The sequence below is a fragment of the Buceros rhinoceros genome, unplaced genomic scaffold, assembly GCF_000710305.1.
Source record: "Buceros rhinoceros silvestris isolate BGI_N320 unplaced genomic scaffold, ASM71030v1 scaffold17538, whole genome shotgun sequence".
In the NCBI taxonomy this organism is placed as follows: domain Eukaryota; kingdom Metazoa; phylum Chordata; class Aves; order Bucerotiformes; family Bucerotidae; genus Buceros; species Buceros rhinoceros.
The window spans coordinates 2,466-17,120 of NW_010426501.1; the positions used below are offsets into that span (position 1 = coordinate 2,466).

General features: G+C 35.2%; 1 protein-coding gene across 2 annotated transcripts; it reads left to right on the plus strand.

Moving 5' to 3' along the window:
• Window positions 1–744: 744 nt before the first annotated feature.
• On the plus strand, window positions 745–14,067 carry LOC104498182 (ADP-ribosylation factor-like protein 5B). 2 transcript variants are annotated; one of them, XM_010141535.1, is made up of 7 exons: window positions 745–754; window positions 4,823–4,837; window positions 5,411–5,477; window positions 6,683–6,830; window positions 9,656–9,739; window positions 11,432–11,583; window positions 13,481–14,067. In XM_010141535.1, the coding sequence occupies exons 4-7, from the start codon at window positions 6,687–6,689 to the stop codon at window positions 13,527–13,529; spliced, it is 429 nt and encodes a 142-aa protein (XP_010139837.1). In that variant the 5' UTR covers window positions 745–754; window positions 4,823–4,837; window positions 5,411–5,477; window positions 6,683–6,686; the 3' UTR covers window positions 13,530–14,067. The 2 variants fall into 2 exon arrangements, with proteins under 2 accessions (XP_010139837.1, XP_010139836.1); XM_010141534.1 differs by lacking the exons at window positions 745–754; window positions 4,823–4,837 and having other exon boundaries at window positions 5,377–5,477.
• The last annotated feature ends 588 nt before the right edge of the window (window positions 14,068–14,655 follow it).

Genomic DNA, 14,655 nt, shown 5'->3' on the forward strand with positions numbered 1-14,655 from the left:
TTAAAGAAATATCTGCTTGTGAGCTAATACTGTTAATTCACAGGAAGAAGATATGCCGGTAGCTTTCTGGAAAATGCCCATCTTAAGAAAAGTAACATCTTAAAATAAGCTCTGTGGGTTTTTGTGCCTCAGGGCTCAGTGCTGTTAGAGTAAATGCACAATGTACAGCAAATTGAGTTCATTCAGAGTGACTCCTGCCTGGCAGGAAAACCTTGTAATGAAGGTACCTTAGATCCTACTAAAGCACTGGATATAATTTTATTAATTTACGCATCTTCTTTACTACTCTTGCAATTTGATTCTCTTACCATCCTTTCCAATGATGAGGATAAGGTACTGGAAGGAAGATCAAGAGACTTGACCTAACCTATTTCTTGAGACAGTCAACAGACAGTTATCACTGAATAATGTTATCTATTCAACTCTTCCAGAAGCATTTCTTACTATTCTATTCAACTGTTCTAGCCCTGGGCTAAAGACTTGGGCAGCATCTGTGTGTTCCTACAAGGGAGTTGAATCTGTCTTTCTGTTTCAGTGCACTGTACATACAGCAGAAATTGTTCCAGTTGGTTCAGCCCATTTTGGCAAACCCAGACTGGCTCATGGTGAAAAATATAACAGTTAAAATAGTATTGTGTGCCTTTGACCTGTGGTGGAAACTTTAAGAAAGGGAAAGCCTTTAGCTGTTTTTCATGCTCCCCTGCAGAATGCACTTGCTTTTCTATTGCAGTGCACCATTTACTTGCCAAATTGGGTGTATGGGATTATATAAAAAACTGCAGCACAGAGCTGTTTAAGGAAACTTGGTGATGCCCATGCTAATCTGAGTCAATGACTAGTGAAAGAGAGGAAGGCTAATAGTCTCTGCCCTGAGCACAGTCTGTCAGGGAATATGTGTTTAGTTCTGTGGATACGTTTGGAAGGATTAATTTCCAGTGTGAGTTTGGCAGTAGTCTTCAAACAATGGCTGTGTCTGTTTGTGTGATGGTGTTGGTAGTGGTCAAAACTGTTCCAGGGCCTTATTTAATCTTGTTTTCTGGTCTTCATGCCTATTCAGTGCAGAGGTTAAAGCCTGAGGGATAGCAATGAGGATTACTGTGTCTTTCAGCTCTCGATATATATAGTCTCTTAATGGAGTAGTAATTAAACAATGTGAACTGAAATAGAGATACTTTATAACAGAAACAATTGGCTTAAAAATAGATTTTTTTTTTGTCTTTTGTTTTCTAGGTGACTTACTGATGACTTCCTGATTCTTTTTCCTTATTTTTGAACTTGAGAAAAAACATTGCCTCTGTATTGTTTTCTTATAAAATGTGCCCTGCAACCGTTTAAAGTCTAGTTATAAAGTGTTATAAGTGCAGATTGACTTGCACTTATTTTGAAAATAATTTAAAAGTATGCTAAAAAAAAAAAGAATTGAAAAATGAGCTGCCTAAGCTATGATTCAGTACTCAAATGTCACTGTCTTCTAAGCAGCATGTAGTAATATGAATAAATGGTGGAGCAGCTAACTTATTGCCTGTGTTAACACATAGCTGAATAACACTTGCTTGACTTATTCCTTCAGTACTATCAAGATTGATGTTAGTGAAACTATAATTAAAAACCAGAAATTAATATTAACAACTGTGATAAAGGCAACTCTGACAATTGTCAATACCTTATTCCTTTGTGTGTGTGACTGTTAGAGTTCTTAAAGAAGTTCACAAATCTGTTTGGGGTTTTTTTGTTTGGTTGTTTTTTTTAATTATAGTCATTCAAAGTCTTCCAGGTTGCCCTGAATAAATACTGTAGGTGTTAGAAAGTTTCCTAAAAAATAATAATGGTAAGCTAAAGTCAAGGTAGTTAAACTTTGGTAACTCCACAGGTTTCTTCACTTAGGCTTGCTGAAAGTTCCCAGACTGTACAGTAAGGTTAACAGAGACCATTACTTCAGTAAAATATTATTCCTTCTTCCTGCTCATTAGAAAACTTTTATCTGCATTTATCTGCATTCTGTCTTCAGCCTTGAAGCCTCCAAGATTGTTCTTTGGAACTATATGTGGGGTTTGTTTTTCACAGCCTGGAAAGTATAGGTATCCTTTCCAATCTTCATTTCTTCTTTCAAATATGTGGAAATATGCCTTACTCATCATTAAAGTATTTTGAATTTTTTTTTTTTTTTTTTTTTTTAATCATACAGGCATAATGTGATTTATGAGTCACACAAAGAAAGGGAAGGAGTGAAATACTAGGGCATTTAGGGAGTATGATAATCCACTCTGGAAGGCAACTGTAAGTGGAGGAAACAGTAAAGCATCTCTGAGCCAAGTAGTCTTCTTCCATGCAAATTAGCAAGAAGAAGGGCAAAGTTGTGAGAACTGAGTCTTCTGTTTTGGGTCCCTTTACCACAGAGGAATATAGAAGAGTTAAGTGAAGAAACGAGCGTATTATGTCTTCCTTTTAACATCTGCAAGAAGATAATCTCCACTGTCCTGTTATTTTGTAATACTAGATTGCCAAAGATTTTTTTAACAATATTGTATTTTCATTTTTAAACAGTCTGCCAGGAGCGGTTGATACAACAGAATTCTTTGGATTATTCTAATACTGTCTATTTTTCTTTCACATGTGCTTACTTTTTCTACTTATCTTTTTTTCCCCCTTTTCTACCTTTCTGCTCTGGCACTTCAGTTATGGCTTTTATTCCTCTTTTGCCAAGAACATGGTGGACTGAAAGATATTCATGAATACAACCCAAACTGAGTTTGAATACAGCCAGTGAAAGGGAGAAACCTGGGTCACTCTCTAAGAAGAGAACACAAATATGAGCATAAATCACTGCCTATGGTTTACTCCATAATTGTCCTTTCTCTAAAATGTAGCGTCTATCTTCTAGTTGCTCTTGTAAACATGTACTTCGTCTCGTTAAAATTTTGTTTGGTTTGACAGTTTTTTAGTTCCCATGGCTTTCCACTGATGCACCTACATAAGTAAAAGTTCTGTAATCTAACCAAGCTAGACAGAAATTCAACTTTTGCATGTGTTTATGAACAGTCTTCAGTTTACCATAGATGACAGTTCTGAAAGCAACCACCATTATTAGAAGGTGGAAACTGCTCTCTGTATGAGATACTGATGCTTTCATCATAATATTTTAATTTCAAAATCAACATTAATTAACACTTGTGTGACTTTCTTATTTGTGCTTATCCAGTTACTGTATGAAATACCATTTGACTGTGGAGTAACACCAATAAGCTGTGCCTTTTTTTCTCCCGATTAGCATCCAACCATTCATGCTTCAGTGGCTTTCAAAAACAGTCATCTCACTGGAGATCTTTTTTCAATAAGTGGCATGATATTGTTTCGTCCACTACTTCTCTCTTTCATTCCTAAGTGAGACTGTATTCTGATGCAAAGGTGATAAAAAGCAATGTAATACCTGACAGAAATTCCTTTTCTTCTTGAAAATAACTCAGTCAGAATATTGTGAAAGTAGATTTGTCTTCCAGGCAATAGTTGACAACATGCCTTTTTGGAAACAACAGAAGAGTGTTTCTGTGTTCAAACTTTGAAAGCCCTTTAAACTTAATTGAATTTGAAGAAGAAATACAGTCTAGCTATGTGGCATGGTTTATTAGAGTTGAAAGCAGAGAAGGTTTGATGCCATTTAGGTATTGGGAAAACTTATTAATTACTGGTGCTGTTGCTTATGGAGCTAAAATTATTCCTGGATTTAAGGCTAGAAAACATTCTTTCCTTAGAATGTGATGGCAGGATGCAGGAGTATGGAACTGATACAAGAAAATATCTCCCAAATTTTGTTGGGACCATACCACAGAGCAAACTTCTAAAAGTCCCAGTCAAGAGATCATTTTACTATAAATATTTAAATATGAAAAGACCTAGGCTGTTAGATTAAAAACAAACAAAAAAAACCAACTACAAGTACTTCCTTAGACCACTGACTTGCAGACAAAAAACCAGCAACTTGTTATTTATCATAGAACTTCTCACCTTTTATTAATTAGTTATCCGTCTTGCAGATCGAATATGGTAGTTTAGAAGAAATCTTTAAGCTGGGAACCATGTTTTCTTTGGATTAAGTGCCCTAGAATTTCAAATTATTACTCCCTCAAAAGTCTGTAAACAGACTTTTCATGCAAGTTTTACTTCTAGTATAATTTGTAAATTCTCTTTAGATTTTTTTTTCTGTCAGTATATGGATCAATATCTTCTAACTTCACACATAGCAAAAGAACCATCTTTATAATTAGCTATGCTGCTGTACTTGGAATTCTAAGAAGGATTAACTACCGAGAAGCATATAAGTTCTAGGAGGGGTTTGGGTTTTTTTTTTTGTTGTTGGTTTTGTGTGAGTTTATTGTTATTTCCCCTGTGCCTGGAAAAATAGCAGTGCAGCATTTGGTAGATTACTACTCTCTTAACTTTTCAGCACATTGAGGGAGGTGATCTTTCCCTTCTCAGCACTGGTGAGGCCTCACCTGGAGTAGTGTGTCCACTTCTGGACTTCTTAATATGACAGAAACATGGAAATACTGGAGAAAGAGTCCAGCAGTAAGCCACAAGGATGATGAAGGGACCGGAGCATCTCACGTGTGAGAAAAGGCAGAGAGAGCTGGAACTATTCAGCCTGGGGCAAAGAAGGGTTAGAGAGGATCTTGTTAACTTGTATAAATACCTGACAGAAGAGTGCAAAGAGAGCAGAGCCAGGCTTGTCTCAGTGGTGCCCAGTGGCAGGACCAGAGGCAGTGAGCACAAACTGAAACACAGGAGGTTCCTTCTGAACATCAGGAATCACTTTTTCACTGTGGAGTCTCTGTCTTTGGAGATCCTGAAAAGCTGTCTGCACACAATCTTGGGCCACTAGCTCTAGTTGGCACTGGTTGACCAGATGACTCCAAAAGTGTCTTCCAACCTCGATCATTCTGTGACTTTTCAATTCAGAAATTGCAACGGTGGAATTTGTGATCTATTTAACAGGTTCCTCTTAGTTTTTACTGTGCAAATGTTAGTGGTTCCTTAACAAGTATTTTGAGCCTTGAATGTTGGGCTAGTATTTTGTGCAGTCTTTGGATGTCTAGTGATGTTCTTAAGATGATAGACTGCTATGAGTTATATTTTTCATTGATTTTCTTTTTAAAACTAGATTTTTTTTACAACAAAGTAATTATATTAGTATAATTCCTTTATGAAGACTTCCAGTACTGACTTCCTAAAACTGTAGTCTCAAGAGAAGATGAGGCGTTGCGGTTTTTTTTTTCTGTCCTGAAGTCACCTGTATTCTGTACAAGCTATTGAGATAAGACAAACAAGCAGTTGCTTTCTTCAGTGAGAAAAAGTGATTAACCACAATTGAAATTCTTGTTGTTTCCACTAATTTATTCTTGTCTTTTTTGCGCACATGCAGAGCACAAAGTAATCATAGTGGGACTTGATAATGCTGGGAAGACCACTATCCTTTACCAGTTGTAAGTATATTAACTATTTTGGTTTTCCGTTTACATTTTAGGATTTGTCGCTGTTTAATTATTGAAAAATCAACTCGGCGAACTGGTGTAATCACTAGGGTTCTAGATCACAGTTTATACATTAATGGTATTGGTTGTTCTAAACAGAGTAAATATTTGAATAAGTGAAGGATCTGCAGTGTTTTAAAACTGAACTGTAAACTGAATAACAGAACTGTACATACAAGCAGAAAGTGAACTGTAAATTTTTTGCCATGAAAGCCTCTTTATTTGTTAGCATGGTGACAGGATTATTTCTAAGAACTGCAAATAAAGTGATTTTTAAATTAATGGAAATTCTAGATGCTTTGCAAAAAATCCATAAATGTTTCCTTGTTCCAGTGTCTAAAGTTTATAATGGAGGATTCCTCAAAATAGTGTTTCATCTTGCCTGGGTCCTACTTTAAGCATTTTCAATAATATCATTGCACCCAAATCTTGCCAGCGTTACAAGAATATCTATGATTAATTCAAGAATATTGGCAGGAGAAGAAGGAGGTGTAGCCAAATTACTTTTGGATGTATTTGGATATGAAGGCAGCAGAGAATGTTTTCTAAAGCACCTTTTTTCTAAGCACTTTTGACAAAGCTTAAAGGTAGAACTGAGAAATTTTCCGCTATGTAAACAAACAGTCCTTTAGAATTTATTTTAATATTGAATTACTAAGTTGAGTGCTATTATTGAATTATTCTATTTCATATTTTGCAGTTTAGTGTTCCCTTTATTTGAAATCTTTAGAATAGTAACTTCTACTTTGGAACAAGTGCATTTTAAGTATCTGTTAAAGACTGTCCTTTAAAAAGAGAAGCATCTCAAAATGCAGGTGCTTATCCTTTTAAGCCCTTTATGTGCTTATTTTTCATTGGTGATTTCTTTCAGCATATCTACAATTTCTGCTACAAAAGCACACTAGAGCTTCATCAAACAGTTTTTAGTCCAAATTCAGATTAATCTTTTTACTAAAGAACTGTTCTTAAATATTTGTTTTATTTCTATAAATATTAAAATATATAGCTTTTGAAAGTATGCCTAGTTTTTTAGTCTTTTTTTTTTATCAGCGTCACACATACTTGCTTTTACTAATACAAGTTTGTTGTAATTGAGCTGTGACAAGCCTTCTGCATTTTACTGGGTGGTCTTTACGGTGTGATATTGTTTCCTTTAGCTTAATGAATGAAGTGGTTCATACTTCTCCAACCATAGGAAGCAATGTAGAAGAAATAGTGGTGAAAAACACTCATTTCTTAATGTGGGATATTGGAGGACAAGAATCATTACGGTCATCATGGAATACCTATTATTCAAACACAGAGGTATGAGAAGCTACTTCAAATTCTGTAAATTCAGTAAGTTTGTTTGAAATTATTTTAGTATTGCTAGATTTTTATAAAGATAGCAACTGTATTGTTTTTAAATCTTTTAGAGGAAGAACAAATCCCAAAAGTGTAAGTAAAAAAAAGTGTAAGTAATACACTTACAGTGTAAGTAATTACACTGGTAATATTTGAAGTATTTTTTCCTGTATACTTTAATGTTGCTTGATCTGTGGTATAAATTGTGAAGTTAGACTTTTTTACTAGATAATCAAATGATATCAAAATACGTTTAAGACTAAATGGGGGAGTTGCATTTTTTCCAAGTAGATTAAAAGGAAGAATTTTGCATTGTACTTTGCAAATTTGGTGCAGATTTGCAGTGGTTAACCTAACTTCCGTACATGTAGTCCGAAATGTTTTTGAAGTAACAATAATTAAGGAAGAAGAATGAATTTTTCTCCAGGCAGCAGTATTTAAAAAGCTTGTAAGCTTGTGAATTTTATCCAAAGGACAAAGGAAGGTCTAGCTTTGCGATACTGGTAAAGCTGCCATTGCTGGAAAGGTTGGAGTAGAACTCAGTAACTTGTCTTTTGGGGGTTTGTTTGGTGTTGGTTTGTTTTCTTTATCCCGGTTTTTCTGATGCCAAAAAATCGTCAATGCAACATACACATAAATTCTCAGTAGCCTCACTTTGAGACTTCTGCATTGATGTAAAAGATTTTAGACTTTATTTCTTACCATTTCTACCAAAACAGAGATCTTTTGTAGATATTAATCAATATATAAGCATTCCATCCTCCTGTAAAATGAGGCTTTCTGTCCTTTACCCCTTTTTGAGAGGGGAGATTAGAGGGACCCACCTCAGATACTCTGAAACCTTTTCTACTGAAGGCCTGGTGATGACATCTCAACCTTCATCTCTAGTACTTTAAGCTTGTTTTTAATTTTATCTAGAAAGGTATGGCTATGTCTAAGACACATAAGGGTGACAAGACATCTGCCAGAATTATCTGGTACCGTAGCAGTAAGTTCTTGATATTTGTCTATTGAATGTCTTTTATTTTTAGAATTTAGGGGGATATATGTATTCTTTTTTATTATCCTTTTGGGATGTTCTTCATCATATTCTGGCTACTATACATTTGAAATCCAGTACTTTCTAGCACTTGCAAAGAACTTTCCCTTTGCTTAGATGCTGGAAGCAGTCTGCTGGACTTAATTTGCTGGAAATGGCTGAGGATGAGTATGTTTAGTATGCTAATCCTAACTTCCCTGGTATGAATAATTCCTTACTATTCCTGCACCTCTGCTAGACATCTCAAAGTCACAGCAGCATTAAATTGATTTAGTTTTTCATACTTTGTGGTCATTTGCAATGGGTAATGAATCTCCTTAATTTTATCAGGCAAAGTAATTCTCCAACATATGCTCCATATGATAGTGGTGGCTTCTAATCCTACTTTTTTCTTACGATCTCTTCTGTCTTTCCTTATCTGTAAATTGAAGCAATGTAAACAAAATCTTTGAAGTAATGTAAAAATCCTAAGCTTTTCAGTGCATACCTGTCTTAATTAGTTTCAACTTGACGTGGCTAATTCTGCAATTCTATTTTAAGAGTGAAATAGTATTCTTGCAGAAAGGATGTTGAGACAGGCTAACACGCACAAGATTTGGGGGGAGAGGAAAGGGGAGGGAGCTCTTGTGGTTAAGTTATTAGCGTGGGGGCAAATGAGGAGAGAGCTATGTTAAAGGAGAAAGGGGTTGGAAAAGTATTCCCACCTGGGAAGAAAAGTGATAGAGTCTCTCAAATGAATGTAATCTCCTTGGTTTCCTCTCCAGTGCACTGCTTGGAGCACGCCCTGGGCAGGGCAAGTGTTGAACCCTGGTCAGTTGCACAGCTTGTGTCATGCGTGCTATTATGTAATGCTTACAAGCATTCACATGAGTATTTCCTGCTCTGTGTAGCGCCGTGTCTTTTTCCTCTCTAGTATAAGGCTACAAAATAGAAGGTACAAAACAAGGGACAGAAAGTGTGGGTAAAAGAGAATAATTTTCAAACTGGTGACAGTTGCTTCCCATGGAAGACTTGATGAATCCAGTGTCACAGGATTCACAAGCACTTGGCCGTGAGAATTAACGTGCCTGGCAGGAACAGTAAGGATAAAATTCTTGCTGCTTTAGTGGTCTCCAAGTACCTGGGTGGAAGGATGCAAAGTTGTGAGTGACAGTCCAACTGCATAGGCCCTTTGCATTACAAAGGTCAAGGTGCTGCATAACAACGTAACGTTAAGCCCTACAAGTACAAAGCTTTCCGAGGTCTGATGTACTACTTTGAAGTAATGTTTCATCTGTCTTGATGCTGAATTGCTAAAAATGATTTTTTCAAAATAAGCAGTTTAATTTTCAGTTTTATAGTTTGAGTAAGCAAGTAGGAGTAGACAGTAATGGCTGTTTTATTGATAACTGTGTAGCAAAGATTGTCATCCACGTTTTAAATGTAATCCTCTGTCTGCAGGTGCTTTTGGTACCTACATCACTATTTTGCTTATGATGTAGGGCCCAAAAATCCACCAAGTTCTTAATAGCAGTGCTGAAATGTACAAGCGTAATATTTTTATTGGTTTTTTAAATCTGTAATCTTCACGTATAGTACTCAGGGCTCTAGCAAAAGACTAGCAATAAACCTCTTGTTCTAATTGCTAGCATGCTGTGCAAGTCTGTCCCTCTCATATAGGAAGACTTGTGGTAATGACCTCTTGAAAACATACTTTCTGTAGTTTATACTTTGTACTTACATACTGTGCTATTGGTTTTTCCCCTAGTTCATCATTCTTGTTGTTGACAGCATTGATAGAGAGCGACTTTCTATTACAAAAGAAGAACTTTATAGAATGCTGGCTCATGAGGTATGATGGGGAGTTGGGATAATAGTGTTCTTGTGAACAGTCAAATAACATTACATGCTTCATATGCTAGCAAAAATCATACTCTCAAAAAAAAATTCTGAGCCTAAATACATGTGCATGTTGGTCATGTTGTAAAACCATATAAATTGTAAATAAAAAAGAAAATTATTAGGAAGCATCTTCTGATAGAGCTGGATTCATTGTAATCAAATCACTCTTTAATTTGCAAATGTTGAACTTGTAAAATATCTTAAACTTCGTATTAGTGTAACTGGGCATTATTGTTCACTGCCACTATCTCACTTCTTTCAATTAAATGTTTAAAATTTAAAGAAACTCTTCAAAAATTATTTTCATTTTGGAAAGTAGGCAATTCCATTTCTCTTTCTTTGTTTTAATCTTGTTCCTTAAAATTAAGGAGAGCATCTACAGCTATGGATATATTTGAGTTCAGTTTCCTTCTGAGTATTCTGTTTGGTTTGTTATTGTATGTTGTATTGAGGACTGTTCAACACTGGGTCAACTCTCTCAAACATAGTAAATTAACATCTACGTTGGATTAGCTGAAGTACATTAAAACCTTCTGTGTTCACTCTCAAGCTAAAGTGCAGTTGTTTTAAACCTAAGTATCTCCTTTCATTTTTGAAGGAAGAGGATTTAGTACAATGCAGGTAATTCTGATGGAGTTCATTCCTCAGATTTGCACTGTTTCAGATGAGTGAGGTTATTTTCTTTATAGTTAATATAGTTTGGGTTTGGTAGTAAGGAACAAATACACCATCAAAAAAGGTGGAACAATGACTTTTTGTAGTGAAGGTTTCCCATGTAATTTATTAATTTCCAGTGTTATAAACTTATATGACTTCGTGATCTACCTTCTCTTGAAAACAGTTGATAGGCCTAGCCTGGACTATTTGTAGGAGTGAATTTCAACTTTGGACCATAAAGGTTTTGTTTTTTCTCCTGATGGAGAAATAGTAAAAAATCTAATATGTATTTAATATGTTGAACACTTAATTACAACTGCTGGCTTCCTGGGTATTGCATTTGTTTACCCTTCTGCACTCCTAAAACCATGCATCCCGGTTTTTGTCTCATTGCTGTGTGGAGTTCTAATTTCTGTACACAAACAAATCAACCTTTTAGAGTTTCTGTTTTTACTAAAGCTGCTGCAGCATAATTAGAGCTCCCTGTTTGGAACAACAGGATAAAGTTATCTAAATTCTTGTAAGCTTTCTTAAGTTGTTACTACTTTAATCACTGCATAACTTGTTTAATGAAGTTGAAACTAATTTCAGGGGAATGAATCTAGTGGGCTTGTCCAGTTGAATAGTATCTAATACAGATTTTGGAGTGTTTATCCAGTGATACCTCTCTTGGCTGGGTGGTTTGGAGCTTTATGAACTATACTTTAACAAGACTTTCACTAGTTAGCATATGAACATGTGGACAGCACCAAAAGGATAGTTGTATAATAAATTATAATTTGATTCTCTGTGGTGGAGAATAAGTCTGAATAAACCAATTTATTCAGAAGTGATGTAATTAATTTTTAATGCAATAAGCCTGTTAAAACCCCATGCTGCTGTATAATTGTAGGCTAGTTTGGATATAGTTCTTTTAATGACTTCAGTTAGTGCAATAGCCTTTCAGTTCTTTTTAACTATTAGTAATACTCTAAATTGCTTCTAGGATTTACGGAAGGCTGCAGTTCTCATCTTTGCAAACAAGCAGGACATGAAAGGTTGCATGACAGCTGCTGAGATATCTACATACCTCACCCTTAGCTCCATAAAGGATCACCCGTGGCACATTCAGTCCTGTTGTGCTTTGACAGGAGAAGGGTAAATGTTTACTGCTTAGTATAGAAATATATGGTAAATGAGAATACTGATTTAGAAGCCTATTGACACCAGTGTGGTTTCCTGAAAGAACAAATTTTCTGATCTGTGCACTCAGAGGGACACTCTGAATTTTTCTTTATTGAACCTTATGGATTTTTTTTTCTAGAACTCAAACTCCAAATTTGCATCAAAGTCTTTCATCTCATTGTTTAAAAAAAAAAAACAAAAAAACCCAAACAACACCCAAATAACAACACCAAAAAAAAGCCCCCAACAGCCCCCACCATCCAAATACATAGCTGTTGACGTAATTGTATACTACTCTTTGTGTAGTTAAAGAAATAAGCTACTGTGGTCTTCCTTTACATTCTGCTGTAAGCTTCTAAAGAAGGAGTGGTATGATTTGGATATTTTTTTCTTTTGGTTGGGTGGGGTTTTCTATAAGGATTCAAACAAAGGTTTTGAAAAGGTACACATACCTGGGATAAACCAAAATTATTACCAATATTAAACCTTTTATTTATATCTGGCTGATGTAGCTACTTTTGAAACTTGTATACCTTATGTCAGCAATTACTAAAATGGAAAGCTGAGATTTTCTTAGATCCTTTATCTATAAAGATCAAGAAACATTTTTGGAGTCCTGTAACAAGTTGGATAGCGTCTTGCTTCACATGATTTGAAGTGTGCTAATCTTTCATCTTGATTCTTAAAGCAGTCTTCTAATGTGGAATAGTTAGAAGGTGTTTTCAGCTGTTTTGTACAACCTTTACAGTAAAGCGGTCTTGAGACATGAGAGCATCTTCCTCACTTCTAGCATGAAGTATTTTCCAATGTAATGGAGATGTCTCGTACAGTGATTGATAACATTCCCTTCCCTAGGGTGAGATGTGTTACTAGAAACAAACTTGGTTTTTTTTTTTTTGATAGAGTCTTTGTATTGTTTCATTCTAAGAGTAAACTTGTCTTTCCTCCCAGCAGTTTTGCCGGTTTGCTTTTGAGTTTTTAGTTTATGTACTACCTTGGATCTTCAAATAAATTCACATTTGGAGAAAGGGAGAAATTAATGAATATGAACTTTGATTTAGAAACAGTGGCCATCCTAGGCGGCTGCTTTCTTTTTTACAAAAAAAAAGATGAGTAATTGCAATACTTAAAACTGACAACATGAGTAGTGAGACAAACTCATTAAAAACATCCCAGAGTTAGATTGCTGAGCTGAATCTTCCTTTGGGATATGTGACAGGGAGATTGGCCCCATGTGATTGAAACCAGCCCTCTTGGATAGCCAAGTCCTTATATTCTTTACAAAGATTAAGCTTAAAGGTGGTATAACTATAGCTAGCTAGATCCCTAGAACATCAAAGGAAAGCCTATCTTCTGAAACAAACAACTTTTAAATGTAGTATAATATGGAATTAGATCCTATGCAATCCTGAATTTAAACATTTTCAATTTTGTAATGGAATTTTGGAATTCTTGATACACTGCCTTTTGTGAACCGGTTCAGTCTGGGTACCTGTCCTTTGTCTTTTAGTTGTTAGTATCTAAAGGTCTAGCTTTTAAGTAAACAATCTTTCATGGGAAACCTGTGGAAAAAGAAAAACTTAATTGGTTCCATGTACTTATGAGTAAGCATGTTAATAATAGTCTTTTAGATTTAAAAGGAAAAAATTGAAGGAGTGCCAAGCTTCAATAATAGAGCATGCTTGACCATCTTCTTGTGGTTAAGGCTGAAGTGACTTAGTTTAAAACATAATTTATTCTGTTCAAGTTTCAGTCCAAATTCCAGCTGACTTTATTTTAGTTAGTTGTTTTTAAACATAAAAACAAGTAGAAAATACTTCAAAGATGTTGGACTAGAACAACTACCAATATAACATCTCTTATCTTTCAGATTATGCCAAGGCTTGGAGTGGATGACCTCCCGTATTGGAGTGAGATAGCTTTGGTTTTTTTCAGAAAGAAGAGACTTCTATTTATCCTGTGAACATGTACATTCTTCTGTACTTCTGGCTGCTGAGGCAGTGATGATGTTTAATTTATATCGGCCAGTCTCCAAGCTGTACTTGAATCAAGTGCAGTTGAACTGAAACACAAAGTATTTTCTTAACTTTTTTTAATACACTAATCTTCAACTGGATAAACGTATGTGAATCTGGTTTTAACCATTGAAGTTCCTCTGAATATGTATTCTAACTTTTTCAATGATAGTTTTTTAAAATCTGTTTTGTCATTGTCAGTATTTCATACTTCCTCTTTCTAAATAGTTTATATAATTTACTAACGTAAGTGAGCGCAGTTTGTTTAATAATGAAAAAGTAGTGAGTAGGTTGACTTTGCTCTGGCCTAGCTTTAGTCTCTAAGGATAACCATATCTCCAGCTGGGTGTCCTGGAACATCAGTAAAGTTCTAGCTGGCATGAGAGTTAATAGTTTTGAATGCGGATTTTTAAATGCTGAATGAGTTAGTTATACTTAATATTGTGGTGGCTTTTAACCTGGTGTATAATTAAACTTCTGCCTTAAAAGAAATCCATTTCATTCTAAGTTTTCCTGGTAAATAGTTCTGAGATGATTCTTTTTCTTTTACTTGAAAATACATATCTGTACGGTGGATAAAAATTTTAAGTGCTGGTTTAGTCATTTAGAACTTGAATGCCTTTTTAAAAAGAAACCTCTTGATAATTAAATTTGGAATCACAGCAGCTAAGGTTATGTTGTAATATGTCAAAATTTTTAATTCTCTGTATGTGAGCCTTCCTCACCTTTCAGTGGAAGGGCTGTCTTCTAAATCAATGCAAAACCAAGAGAAGCCAGATATATTAAAAAAAATCATGGTGCTCTATCTTCACTCATTCAGAGTGAAGCTAATTTATTGACATTTATTTACCTGCTATCTAACATGTTTTCAGATTCTGTTGCAGAGAAAATATTTTTCCTTAATTTCTGTTTTTTAGTCTTATTTGCAGGAGCAAAGAACTTTTGATGGTGTTCAAGTTAGATTCATTTACCCAAAATTTAGGAACTGAAAGTTTAAAAAAGTAGAGAGCTTCCACTAGAAAAACAGATG